This window comes from Pseudorasbora parva, chromosome 11, assembly GCF_024679245.1.
Source record: "Pseudorasbora parva isolate DD20220531a chromosome 11, ASM2467924v1, whole genome shotgun sequence".
Taxonomy (NCBI): domain Eukaryota; kingdom Metazoa; phylum Chordata; class Actinopteri; order Cypriniformes; family Gobionidae; genus Pseudorasbora; species Pseudorasbora parva.
This window is the reverse complement of record NC_090182.1, coordinates 47,653,066-47,666,915: the sequence shown is the minus strand read 5'-3', so window position 1 is coordinate 47,666,915 and position 13,850 is coordinate 47,653,066. Positions and strand designations below refer to the sequence as shown.

General features: G+C 46.4%; 1 protein-coding gene across 2 annotated transcripts in view; it reads right to left on the bottom strand.

Annotated features, from left to right (window-relative positions):
- Positions 1–855: 855 nt before the first annotated feature.
- The window catches only part of slc2a9l2 (solute carrier family 2 member 9, like 2), a 71,152-nt gene continuing 58,157 nt past the window's right edge, over positions 856–13,850 (bottom strand). For both annotated transcript variants that reach the window (XM_067458155.1, XM_067458154.1), the window contains exons 10-13: positions 13,665–13,766; positions 12,360–12,435; positions 1,933–2,060; positions 856–1,608 (exon numbers count right to left, since the gene is read on the bottom strand). In XM_067458155.1, coding sequence (XP_067314256.1) covers positions 1,375–1,608; positions 1,933–2,060; positions 12,360–12,435; positions 13,665–13,766 — 540 coding nt within the window. In that variant the 3' untranslated portion in view covers positions 856–1,374. The remainder of the gene's footprint in view (positions 1,609–1,932; positions 2,061–12,359; positions 12,436–13,664; positions 13,767–13,850) is intronic.

The window sequence follows — 13,850 nt, the reverse complement described above, 5'->3', positions numbered from 1 at the left end:
AAACAGGTTTTCCCCACTCAGTGACGCACCCACTGAGGATCCTGTTGAAAGTGCCCTAGTTATTGGCGATTCCATTACACGGAACGTGAAAATAGAGACACCAGCCACCATAGTCACATGTTTACCGGGAGCCAGAGCGCCTGACATCAAAGCACAAATAAAAGTGCTGGCTAAAGCTAATCGTAAATTCTCTAAGATTATTATTAACGTCGGCACTAATGATGTTCGACTTCGCCAGTCGGAGATTACCAAAATTAACATTAAAGAGGTGTGTAAACTCGCAAGTACGATGTCAAAGATCGTATTTTGCTCTGGTCCCCTCCCTGCTAAAAGGAGTGATGAAGTAGTTAGCAGATTATCATCACTCAATGGCTGGTTGTCTAAGTGGTGTCTGCAAAATAACATAGGGTTCATAGACAACTGGAATAATTTTTGGGGCAGACCTGACCTGTTGAAGATAGACGGCATTCATCCCTCCTGGGCTGGTGCTGCTCTACTCTCTAGTAATTTGGCACATAGTCTTAGAGCTAAACCGTGATTCACTGGGGCCCAGGTCAGGAAGACAAACTGGCTAAACCAACCGTCTGCTAGCTGTCTCACACACACACACACACACACACACACACACACACACACACACACACACACACACACACACACACACACACACTCCGGAGAAATAACTCCGATCTTTCAAATATTCATATTCTTATGTAATCGGCGCGCCATCCTAAATTAACCCGTCTCTTGCGTGATACCCAAAATTTTGAATATTTCTATATAATATGATTTCTGAGCTGTAAGGTGTCCAGAATAATAATCCTCCACTGTGTGTTAATAGAGGAGAACTGAGTCTGGTTTCTCTAAGGTTTATTTTTCTCCATCATGCCCTGATGGAGTTTCGGTTCCTTTGGTCGCCTTTGGCTTGGCTTGCTCAGTTGGGGACACTAACATTATGATCCAAGTTATTCAACTAAATATACAAATTAAATTTATTAATTAGGTCATATTTAATTCTATAAACTAGCCAAATCAAATTCTGTTACAACATTGTCCTGTTTAACACTGTGAAGCTGCTTTGAAACAATCATCATTGTAAAAGCGCAATATAAATAAAGTTGATTGATTGATACAGGATGAGTTTTTTTTAGAAAGTAAAAATGCAGAATGTTTCCTTTGATGGGTAGGTTATGGGGCTGTGTGTGTGTGTGTGTGTGAGGGGTAGGTTTAGGGGCTGTGTGTTTGTGTGTGTGTGTGATGGGTAGGTTTAGGGGCAGTGTATGGGAATAGAAAATACGGTTTGTACAGTATAAAAACCATTACGCCTATGGAATGTCCCCATATGTCACAAAAACAAACGTGTGTGTGTGTGTTTCAGAAGCTGCTCTCCCTCTCCACGTCTCCTCCAGCCTTGAGTCCATTGGCATCCAGCACGTCCTCCATCTCCTGCTCGTGACTCTGATCCGAGACTCCGTTGATCTTTGAGAAACTTTGGCTGATCTCCACAAAGGTCTTGTTTTTGGTCTCGGGCAGAACGACGAGCAGATAAACAGCACCGGCGGCACAAACCACCACGAACAGCAGGAAGGCAAAGGTCTGCAGCGCCGCCTACACACACACACACACACACACACACACACACACACACACACACACACACACACACACACACACACACACACACACACACACACACACACACACACACATCTTTATACTGAAAAACAAGATGAAAGTGCTGACTAACAACAGTTATTGCTTCACTGACAATCTGAACACATCACATATGCATCTCTTCAATAGGTTAGAGACCGAGTATTAATCACTCAAAGCCTTTATCTAAAGGGCTCTACTTAACCCTCAGTCGCAGTGTCGCACACATCTGCCATGTTTGTAGTTTTTAACAGTATTTATGTTGTTTGTAGTTCTCACCTGTATAAAGGGGAACAGGAGTCCCACAGCGAAGTTTGAGAGCCAGTTGACGGTTCCTGCGATCATGAACGCCGGCGGACGATACGACTGCTCAAACAGCTCACCCGTCAACACGAATGGGACGCCACCTGACAAACACACACACACACACACACACACACACACACACACACACACACCAACATGAGCGGGACACCACCTGACACACACACACACACACACACACACACACACACACACACACACACACACACCAACATGAGCAGGACACCACCTGACACACACACACACACACACACACACAACAACATGAGCGAGACACCACCTCACACACACACACACACACACACACACACACACACACACACACACACACACACACACACACACACACACACACACACACCTCACCTATCAACATGAACTGGACACCACCTGACACACACACACACACACACACACCTTCAACAAATCAGAGCACAAGAGGTGTGATCAACGGGCATAGTTCAAATGACTCTGAACGCGATCAATGAGAAAAATGACTCAGTGTGTGACTGAATAATACAGTTTCTTTCCTGCAGAACCTTATAGTATGCCTCCTGAACACTGCCCATATATGGCGCGCATCTCACTGTATCATTCCGTGATTCTTTTGTATCCTTTTCCGTAAAGTCTTAGCCTGGCCGCTAAGCATGTGCAGGATGTTTTTTAACCTATTTTTAAGTTCTGCTTTTGAGGTCTGAAAAAGACAGAAGGACACAGGGGCGTTACATCAGCAGGATGAGTAAACACTTCATTTACCCTTCAGGGAGAACTATCCGTTTGAGCTTTTTCTTTAAGTCTGCAGCTAGTGTACCTTTATTGTATTTATCTGCAACATTATATTGTATAATTACAGTTTTGCACATAAATGTTCTCAAAACTACATAAAACATTCATTTCTAAAAAAAATGTTTAAAAAATACATTTAGCAGTTTGGCTTTCCTTAGGGTCTATGTAACCTGTTCTGAAATAGTTCTATTATAATTTATAATACGCAATATATTCCGTTATCGCAAGAAGCTGCAATGTATATCGCAATATGGATTTTAGGCCATATCACCGATCCCTAACCGCCAATAGCGCGCTCGGTGGATAAGCCTGTCTGTGATTGGTTCCCACAAGTGTAACAGAAGCAGGATAAATGAATGTACGGGTCATGTACCCAGTCTAGAAGAGCACAGTACTGAAGATATTTACTACAGCATAGTTTTGTTAGCTGGGAATGAATGAATGAATGAATGAATGATTTAATTAATTAATGAATTAATGAATGAATGAATGAATGAACGAATGAATGAATATTTGAGGAACATAGCAGGATCCGCTGCTTTCCCTCTAAAACACCCACACACTGAATCAGTGTAATGGAGGAACGAGAGACTCTCTCTCTCTCTCTCTCTCTCTCTCTCTCTCTCTCTCTGTCTCTCTCTCTGTCTCTGTCTTTCTCTCTCTCTCTCTGTCTCTCCCTCTCCCTCTCTCTCTCTCTCTCTCTCTCTGTCTGTGTCCTCACCGCTCGTGTCCTGAGGATTTGACACGGATTGAGCGGCACATCTATTTTTAAACATTTGCTTTAATGTTTTTTGGACAGAAGAAAACATTTCAGTTCCAGCACATCTGGATCAGTCCCTTAATAACACAGACTACCATGGCCATCTGCGCACACACACCTAAACACACTCTCTCTCTCTCTCTCTCTCTCTCTCTCTCTCTCTCTCTCTCTCTCTCTCTCTCTCTCTCTCACACACACCTACACACACACAGTCTCTCTCTCTCTCTCACACACACACACACACACAATCACACACACACACACACACACACACACACACACACACAGCCCCTAAACCTACCCATCACAGGAAACATTCTGCATTTTCAAAAAAACATCATTTCGTATGATTATAAATCCATTTACATTGTGCGGACCACTGGCTGGAGTTATCAGGTATTGTGGGGACACCAGTCCTCAGGGACGGATCAATCCCAGAATCCCACAGTGAGACTCACAGACGTCAGTCCTCAGGGACGGATCAATCCCAGAATCCCACAGTGAGACTCACAGACGTCAGTCCTCAGGGACGGATCAATTCCAGAATCCCACAGTGAGACTCACAGACGTCAGTCCTCAGGGACGGATCAATCCCAGAATCCCACAGTGAGACTCACAGACGTCAGTCCTCAGGGACGGATCAATCCCAAAATCCCACAGTGAGACTCACAGACGTCAGTCCTCAGGGACGGATCAATCCCAGAATCCCACAGTGAGACTCACAGACGTCAGTCCTCAGGGACGGATCAATCCCAAAATCCCACAGTGAGACTCAAAGACGCCAGTCCTCAGGGACGGATCAATCCCAGAATCCCAGAGTGAGACTCACAGATGTCAGTCCTCAGGGACGGATCAATCCCAGAATCCCAGAGTGAGACTCACAGACGTCAGTCCTCAGGGATGGGATCAATCCCAGAATCCCACAGTGAGACTCACAGACGTCAGTCCTCAGGGACGGATCAATCCCAGAATCCCACAGTGAGACTCACAGACGTCAGTCCTCAGGGACGGATCAATCCCAAAATCCCACAGTGAGACTCACAGACGTCAGTCCTCAGGGACGGATCAATCCCAGAATCCCACAGTGAGACTCACAGATGTCAGTCCTCAGGGACGGATCAATCCCAAAATCCCACAGTGAGACTCACAGACGCCAGTCCTCAGGGACGGATCAATCCCAGAATCCCAGAGTGAGACTCACAGATGTCAGTCCTCAGGGACGGATCAATCCCAGAATCCCAGAGTGAGACTCACAGACGTCAGTCCTCAGGGATGGGATCAATCCCAGAATCCCACAGTGAGACTCACAGACGTCAGTCCTCAGGGACGGGATCAATCCCGGAATCCCACAGTGAGACTCACAGACGTCAGTCCTCAGGGACGGATCAATCCCAGAATCCCACAGTGAGACTCACAGACGTCAGTCCTCAGGGACGGATCAATCCCAGAATCCCACAGTGAGACTCAAAAGCCTTCGGTCCTCGGGGACGGATCAATCCCAGAATCCCACAGTGAGACTCACAGACGTCAGTCCTCAGGGACGGATCAATCCCAGAATCCCACAGTGAGACTCACAGACGTCAGTCCTCAGGGACGAATCAATCCCAGAATCCCACAGTGAGACTCACAGACGTCAGTCCTCAGGGACGGATCAATCCCAGAATCCCACAGTGAGACTCACAGACGTCAGTCCTCAGGGACGGATCAATCCCAGAATCCCACAGTGAGACTCACAGACGTCAGTCCTCAAACGGATCAATCCCAGAATTCCACAGTGAGACTCACAGACATCAGTCCTCAGGGACGGATCAATCCCAGAATCCCACAGTGAGACTCACAGACGTCAGTCCTCAGGGACGGATCAATCCCAGAATCCCACAGTGAGACTCACAGATGTCAGTCCTCAGGGACGGATCAATCCCAGAATCCCACAGTAAGACTTACAGACGTCAGTCCTCAAACGGATCAATCCCAGAATCCCACAGTGAGACTCACAGACGTCAGTCCTCAGGGACGGATCAATCCCAGAATCCCACAGTGAGACTTAAAGACGTCAGTCCTCAGGGACGGATCAATCCCAGAATCACACAGTGAGACTCACAGACGTCAGTCCTCAGGGACGGATCAATCCCAGAATCCCACAGTGAGACTCACAGACGTCAGTCCTCAGGGACGGGATCAATCCCAGAATCCCACAGTGAGACTCACAGACGTCAGTCCTCAGGGACGGATCAATCCCAGAATCCCTCAGTGAGACTCACAGACGTCAGTCCTTCAGGGACGGGATCAATCCCAGAATCCCACAGTGAGACTCACAGACGTCAGTCCTCAGGGACGGATCAATCCCAGAATCCCACAGTGAGACTCACAGACGTCAGTCCTCAAACGGATCAATCCCAGAATTCCACAGTGAGACTCACAGACATCAGTCCTCAGGGACGGATCAATCCCAGAATCCCACAGTGAGACTCACAGACGTCAGTCCTCAGGGACGGATCAATCCCACAGTGAGACTCACAGACGTCAGTCCTCAGGGACGGATCAATCCCAGAATCCCACAGTGAGACTCACAGACGTCAGTCCTCAGGGACGGATCAATCCCAGAATCCCACAGTGAGACTCACAGACGTCAGTCCTCAGGGACGGATCAATCCCAGAATCCCACAGTGAGACTCACAGACGCCAGTCCTCAGGGACGGATCAATCCCAGAATCCCACAGTGAGACTCACAGACGTCAGTCCTCAGGGACGGATCAATCCCAGAATCCCACAGTGAGACTCACAGACGTCAGTCCTCAGGGACGGATCAATCCCAGAATTCCACAGTGAGACTCACAGACGTCAGTCCTCAGGGATGGGATCAATCCCAGAATCCCACAGTGAGACTCACAGACGTCAGTCCTCAGGGACGGATCAATCCCAGAATCCCACAGTGAGACTCACAGACGTCAGTCCTCAGGGACGGATCAATCCCAGAATCCCTCAGTGAGACTCACAGACGTCAGTCCTCAGGGACGGATCAATCCCAGAATCCCACAGTGAGACTCACAGACGTCAGTCCTCAGGGACGGATCAATCCCAGAATCCCACAGTGAGACTCACAGACGTCAGTCCTCAGGGACGGATCAATCCCAGAATCCCACAGTGAGATTCACAGACGTCAGTCCTCAGGGACGGATCAATCCCAGAATCCCACAGTGAGACTCACAGACGCCAGTCCTCAGGGACGGATCAATCCCAGAATCCCACAGTGAGACTCACAGACGTCAGTCCTCAGGGACGGATCAATCCCAGAATCCCACAGTGAGACTCACAGACGTCAGTCCTCAGGGACGGATCAATCCCAGAATCCCACCGTGAGACTCACAGACGCCAGTCCTCAGGGACGGATCAATCCCAGAATCCCACAGTGAGACTCACAGACGTCAGTCCTCAGGGACGGGATCAATCCCAGAATCCCACAGTGAGACTCACAGACGTCAGTCCTCAGGGACGGATCAATCCCAGAATCCCACAGTGAGACTCACAGACGTCAGTCCTCAGGGACGGATCAATCCCAGAATCCCTCAGTGAGACTCACAGACGTCAGTCCTCAGGGACGGATCAATCCCAGAATCCCACAGTGAGACTTAAAGACGTCAGTCCTCAGGGACGGATCAATCCCAGAATCCCACAGTGAGACTCACAGACGTCAGTCCTCAGGTACGGATCAATCCCAGAATCCCACAGTGAGACTCACAGACGTCAGTTCTCAGGGACGGATCAATCCCAGAATCCCTCAGTGAGACTCACAGACGCCAGTCCTCAGGGACGGATCAATCCCAGAATCCCACAGTGAGACTCACAGACGTCAGTCCTCAGGGACGGATCAATCCCAGAATCCCACAGTGAGACTCACAGACGTCAGTCCTCAGGGACGGATCAATCCCAGAATCCCACAGTGAGACTTAAAGACGTCAGTCCTCAGGGACGGATCAATCCCAGAATCCCACAGTGAGACTCACAGACGTCAGTCCTCAGGGACGGATCAATCCCAGAATCCCACAGTGAGACTTAAAGACGTCAGTCCTCAGGGACGGATCAATCCCAGAATCCCACAGTGAGACTCACAGACGTCAGTCCTCAGGGACGGATCAATCCCAGAATCCCACAGTGAGACTCACAGACGCCAGTCCTCAGGGACGGATCAATCCCAGAATCCCACAGTGAGACTCACAGACGTCAGTCCTCAGGGATGGATCAATCCCAGAATCCCACAGTGAGACTCACAGACGTCAGTCCTCAGGGACGGATCAATCCCAGAATCCCACAGTGAGACTCACAGATGTCAGTCCTCAGGGACGGATCAATCCCAGAATCCCACAGTGAGACTCACAGATGTCAGTCCTCAGGGACGGATCAATCCCAGAATCCCTCAGTGAGACTCACAGACGTCAGTCCTCAGGGACGGATCAGTCCCAGAATCCCACAGTGAGACTCACAGACGTCAGTCCTCAGGGACGGATCAATCCCAGAATCCCTCAGTGAGACTCACAGACGTCAGTCCTCAGGGACGGATCAGTCCCAGAATCCCACAGTGAGACTCACAGACGTCAGTCCTCAGGGACGGATCAATCCCAGAATCCCACAGTGAGACTTAAAGACGTCAGTCCTCAGGGACGGATCAATCCCAGAATCCCACAGTGAGACTCACAGATGTCAGTCCTCAGGGACGGATCAATCCCAGAATCCCTCAGTGAGACTCACAGACGTCAGTCCTCAGGGACGGATCAGTCCCAGAATCCCACAGTGAGACTCACAGACGTCAGTCCTCAGGGACGGATCAATCCCAGAATCCCTCAGTGAGACTCACAGACGTCAGTCCTCAGGGACGGATCAGTCTCAGAATCCCACAGTGAGACTCACAGACGTCAGTCCTCAGGGATGGATCAATCCCAGAATCCCACAGTGAGACTTAAAGACGTCAGTCCTCAGGGACGGATCAATCCCAGAATCCCACAGTGAGACTCACAGACGTCAGTCCTCAGGGACGGATCAATCCCAGAATCACACAGTGAGACTCACAGACGTCAGGATGGCGTCTGACACTTCAGAAGAAAATGAAGGAATGGATTTAATACTTCAAAAATGTGAAGGGGAATAAATCACGTTCTCGCTGTTAATGCAGAATCACTGAACAGAACATGGGCAGATGGTCCAATTTAAAATGTGCACCTAAAAATATAAATGTTTACAATATCACTTATTCTTTTATTGTTATTTAACAGCATTTTAAACTGGAATCACAAACCGTTTTAAATTTACCTATTAAAAAGTGATTTATTTATTTCCATTGTTATGTCTGAATTATTAAACTAATAACTCCTGGTCCTCCATATGTCCCTCATTATTCTCTCTCTCTCAGAGGTGTGTGTGTGTGTGACATACAGTGTTGTGCAAGTTACTTCCAAACTGTAATATATTATAGATTACTTACTACTGCTATTTAAAAGTAATTCATTACACTACAATATTACTGTCTCAGAATTGTAATGCGTTACATTACTCCTGTATTACTTTTGAGTTACTTTCAGCAAAATAACTACAGAAGTAGCTCTCAACATTCTAAGATACAGAGAGCATTTTACATCCAGTAGAAGGCGATATGATGAAGAATAATGACATGGGCTATCCAGGCTAACAGTAGAGAATTGGCAAAAAAGTGAATGCTCAAGACAATGCAAGAAATCATGACGATCCAAATCTGTTATAAGTATTATTTTAGAGATAAAGTGATTATCTGGCAATATCGGGAATAGCTTCTGTTCATAGACACAACAGAACTGTGTAAACTCCTAAGTTATGACAATATGCACATTTGTTATTTTCTTATTGTTGCGACATAGTTGCGAGATAGCCTAGTTATTTCGGTTTTAGAAAAAGGTTGTATTTGACTGCATTTGCATTTGACTAGCCTACGTTCTTGTCCTCATCTCTGATCAACTAAGCAATACGCATCCATCTCGCGAATGTACAGTAGGGATGAGACGGTGGGGACAATTTACCACCGGTTAATCAAAGTGTGATGACATCACCGGTATCTGGGCTTTTAAATCACTATTCACCGAAAGGAACATGCGCAGTGCCGCTTGGTCATTAATAACGGGAGCGGAGGCAAAGCGAGTGCTTTCAATGAATTCCTATAAAAGTTAAGCTTCCATATGAACTGAAAACGCGCCAGTGCGCGCACACCGTGAATGACAGCTCGTTAGTAAATGCGCGCTCTGTGTGCGGCCAAGCAGATTTTTAGTTTCGGTTCAAAATTAGCCTATTATTCTTAATGAAATACAAAACACAATGACAAACCCCCTTTAATAGGCGCTTTTACATTTTACTTTTAAACCAAATCTTCCGCGATCATCTGTCAGCTCAAGATCACATTTTCGGTTCATGCGTCCGTTTTTATTTGAACGGCATGTTCTCTAACTGAACTAAATTACTGTATTATTATAAAAAATCTAAACGACGGTGTCACGGTGTGCAGTAGTCTTATTCTGTCATCTTCACCGTGTTGTTTAAAGGCATTAGGCCTATAGTTTGTCTCTGCAGCGCGCGCCTCGTCTCTCGTCCGTTCTTCGACGCGCTCGCCGTTGTGCTATTCTTTGAAACGACAGAGCCTTTAAACCTTCTTTAGCCACTTTTCCACTGGCCAGCGCGAGCACAGAGACTGAGATCATGCCTGCGGCACTTCTGTAAAATCCGCAATAAACACGTACGCCTTCATTGGACTATGTCACACCAGCAAGAGGGAGATGAATTGAAGTATTGAATTGAAGGAAAATGAAGTAAATCGCTATACTAAAATATATCAGAAGCTGTCATTTAGTATTTAATTACTAACCTGGACACCACACGCGGCTATTGAATGACCACGAACAGGTAATAACTTGCATTTTTCATGCGTTAATGTATCACGCCTTTTTTCCTTTTCCTTTTTCGTTTTATTGTATTTCTTTCTTTCTTTCTTTTTTTGGGGGGTGGGGGGGTGGTAACGCACGCGTTACTGGAAATGTACCGAGTAAAATATTACTGAAAATTGATTAGTAATGCCTTACACTACTGCGTTACAGCAAAAAGTAATAAGTTACTGTAATGTATTACTTTTGTAATGCGTTACTCCCAACACTGGTGACATATCAGGACACAAATGTGTATAATGCCATGGGTATGGCACAGGTGAAGGGGGGAGTGGGCCGACACCCTTGCCTCTTCATCATATGCCTCTTCATCATATGCATCTTATCCTTTTGAATGATTTTTAATAACCTCATGAATTAAATAATCAGTTATTATTCTTTCAAAATAATGAATTAGTTTGACAATCAATTTTATGTGATCATTAATACATTTAACTATTATTTAATATGATTTTGACTCTATGTCTGCTGTATGGTGTCTAATTTGCTTTCCAGAGACGGTCTGACAAAGACAGTCTGACCCCTATCTATGTGCCCTGACATAGATAGCCTGACCTCTATCTCTGGGTCCTGACCAACAGAGCCTTGGAGAGAAAGTTAGAACTTCCAAGAGGTGAAACCTGCCTGTTGCTAGTAACCCCAGGGGTGGGAGGATTTGAGTCTCCCAATTGTGATTTCTTCCCATTTATATAGTGTGATTTTTCCCATTGATAGAAGTACATTTTTGTCTTTATATTTCTTTATAGAATGAGGTAGATGACATTAGTCATACTTTTCTTTCTGGAGATGTGTTTGTCATGTGGTGTTGATATCTTGTTCTGTTGATAAGCTCACTGCTGCGCTAACCTTGGAGGAGAGATGTGCCCTAGAGTCTTGTGTGTGTGTGTGTTACATGTTCTGTGCAGGTCTATGGAATGGATTGGACCGCTTTTCTCACACCCTAGACCTCTTGGCGTCTTTCTAGGACTCCCCTGAAGTCAACACTACCCCAATCTTGGGATTGTCTGATGTATACATCCTGATTAACAACAACAACATCTCCTATCTATTCTCGTGTGACACATTGTTTAGACTTTATGCCAATCAGTAATATTCCACGTGTTTGTAATGATGTAAATCATGCCCTTGAAATTGGTATAACTGGTGTGGTAATTTTGTGTAGAGTAGAGTCTGGCCTGACACCGCCCTGAGAGACTCTGAAGCTGACTCTACTGATGAAACTGCAAACTATTCTTCAGTAAAATTCTCTCTGATGATTGAACATCCTGACTCCTGGTCTTCATTTCGCATATCTGGTCTATGGGTCAAAACTGTAACCCCTAACACAGGTATTACAGGAGAGGGTGAAATATGAGGACATTACCCATGGCCCCACTTTACAAAAGGCTTATAAATCACACAGGAGGAGTTTTTATGAGAAAGGAAAAATGCAGAATGTTTCCTGTGATGGGTGGGTTTAGGGGCAGTGTGTGTGTGTGTGTGTGTGTGTGTGTGTGTGTGTGTGTGTGTGTGTGTGTGTGTGTGTGTGGTTGTCTGACATGAATATTCATTCCTGCTGCCCGGTCAGGAGACAGTTATGCAAATGAGATGCAAACCTTCAGCTGGAAACAGGCACAGTTTCCCATTTTATATTCATGTGACTCTTCACTTCATTTCCTACCGTATATTAAAGTCTATCAGAGATTCAGCGACAGCACACACTGCTGAAGGTCGGCGGACGTACGACACACATCTTACTCAGAACATACGCTTTATATTCTTATGATGTGTCCAAAACTGCAGCGAGACAGGGCTGTGACCTTTGACCTCTGCACCATCATCACCATATTAATGAAAACTATACAGAACACACACACACACACACACACACAAGTCTGTACCTGGACCGGAGCAGAAGGAAGCGATCAGAAGCAGAATGGAGGTGAAGCTGAGATACGGCATCCATGAGAACCTTTCCTACACACACACACACACACACACACACACACACACACACACACACACACACACACACACACACACACACACACACACACACACACACACACACACACACACACACACACACACACACACACACACACACACACACACACACACACACACACACACACACACACACACACACACACACACACACACTGTGGTCAGAACTATTATTACCCCTGGTAAAAATGATCTAAGTTGGCTGTAAATAAATCTGCATTCCTGTGGGACAGGAAGTCAATTTCATGTCACCCTGTGCTAATGTTTTTAAATATCAATGGGGATATACTGTACTTCAGGATAGTATTATTTTACTCATCGTGGACAACGTGTTTTGAAGAACAAACTTTTAGTGGGTGTGATATATTAGGCAGCAAGTGAAAATTTCGTCCTCAGAGTTGATGTGTGTGAAGCAGGAGAAATGGGCAAGCGTAAGGATTTGAGCGAGTTTGGCCAGATTGTGACGGCTAGACGACTGGGTCAGAGCATCTCCAAAACTGCAGCTCTTGTGGGCTGTTCCCGGTCTGCAGTGGTCAGTATCTATCAAAAGTGCTCCAAGGAAGGACCAGTGGAGAACCGGCCACAGGGTCATGGGCGGCCAAGGCTCATTGATGACCGTGGGGAGCGAAGGCTGGCCCGTGGGGTCCGATCAAACAGACGAGCTACTGGAGCTCAAACTGCTCCAGAAGTTAATGCTGGTTCTGATAGAAAGCTGTCAGAATACACAGAGCAGCTCAGTTTGAGGCGTATGGACCAGTCAGGGTGACCTCTGACCCCTAACCCCGCCGACAGCACCAACAGTTGCACGTGAGCATCAGAACTGGACCACCGAGCAATGGAAGAAGGTGGCCTGGTCTGAGGAATCACGTGTTCTTCTACATCTCGTTACATCACAAATGCTTCAGGAATGGTTTGAGGAGCACAACAACCAGTTTGAGGCGTCGACTCGGCCTCCAAAATCTCCATCCAATCGAGCATCTGTGGGATGAGCTGAACAAACAAGTCTATGGAGGCTCTGCCTCAAAACTTACAGGACTTAAAGGATGTGCTGCTAATATCTTGGTGCCAGATGCCACAGCACACCTTCAGGGGTCTAGAGGAGTCCATCAGAGACGGGACAGCAAAAGAGGGACCAACACAATATTAGGTCATAATGTTATGCCTGATCGTGTTTAGTGTGTAATCTGATTGTTATTTACCTGAAAATGCAGGAAGACCGTGAGCAGACTGAAGAAAACGGCCATCGCTGAAAACCCAAAGATCAACAGCGGCCGCCGACCGACCTTCTCAATCACTAAACCCTGAAGCACACACAGACTCATGCTGAGATCAATCACACAAACTATTTTACTTTTAATAAATAATTAACAGATAATCACAGCTGC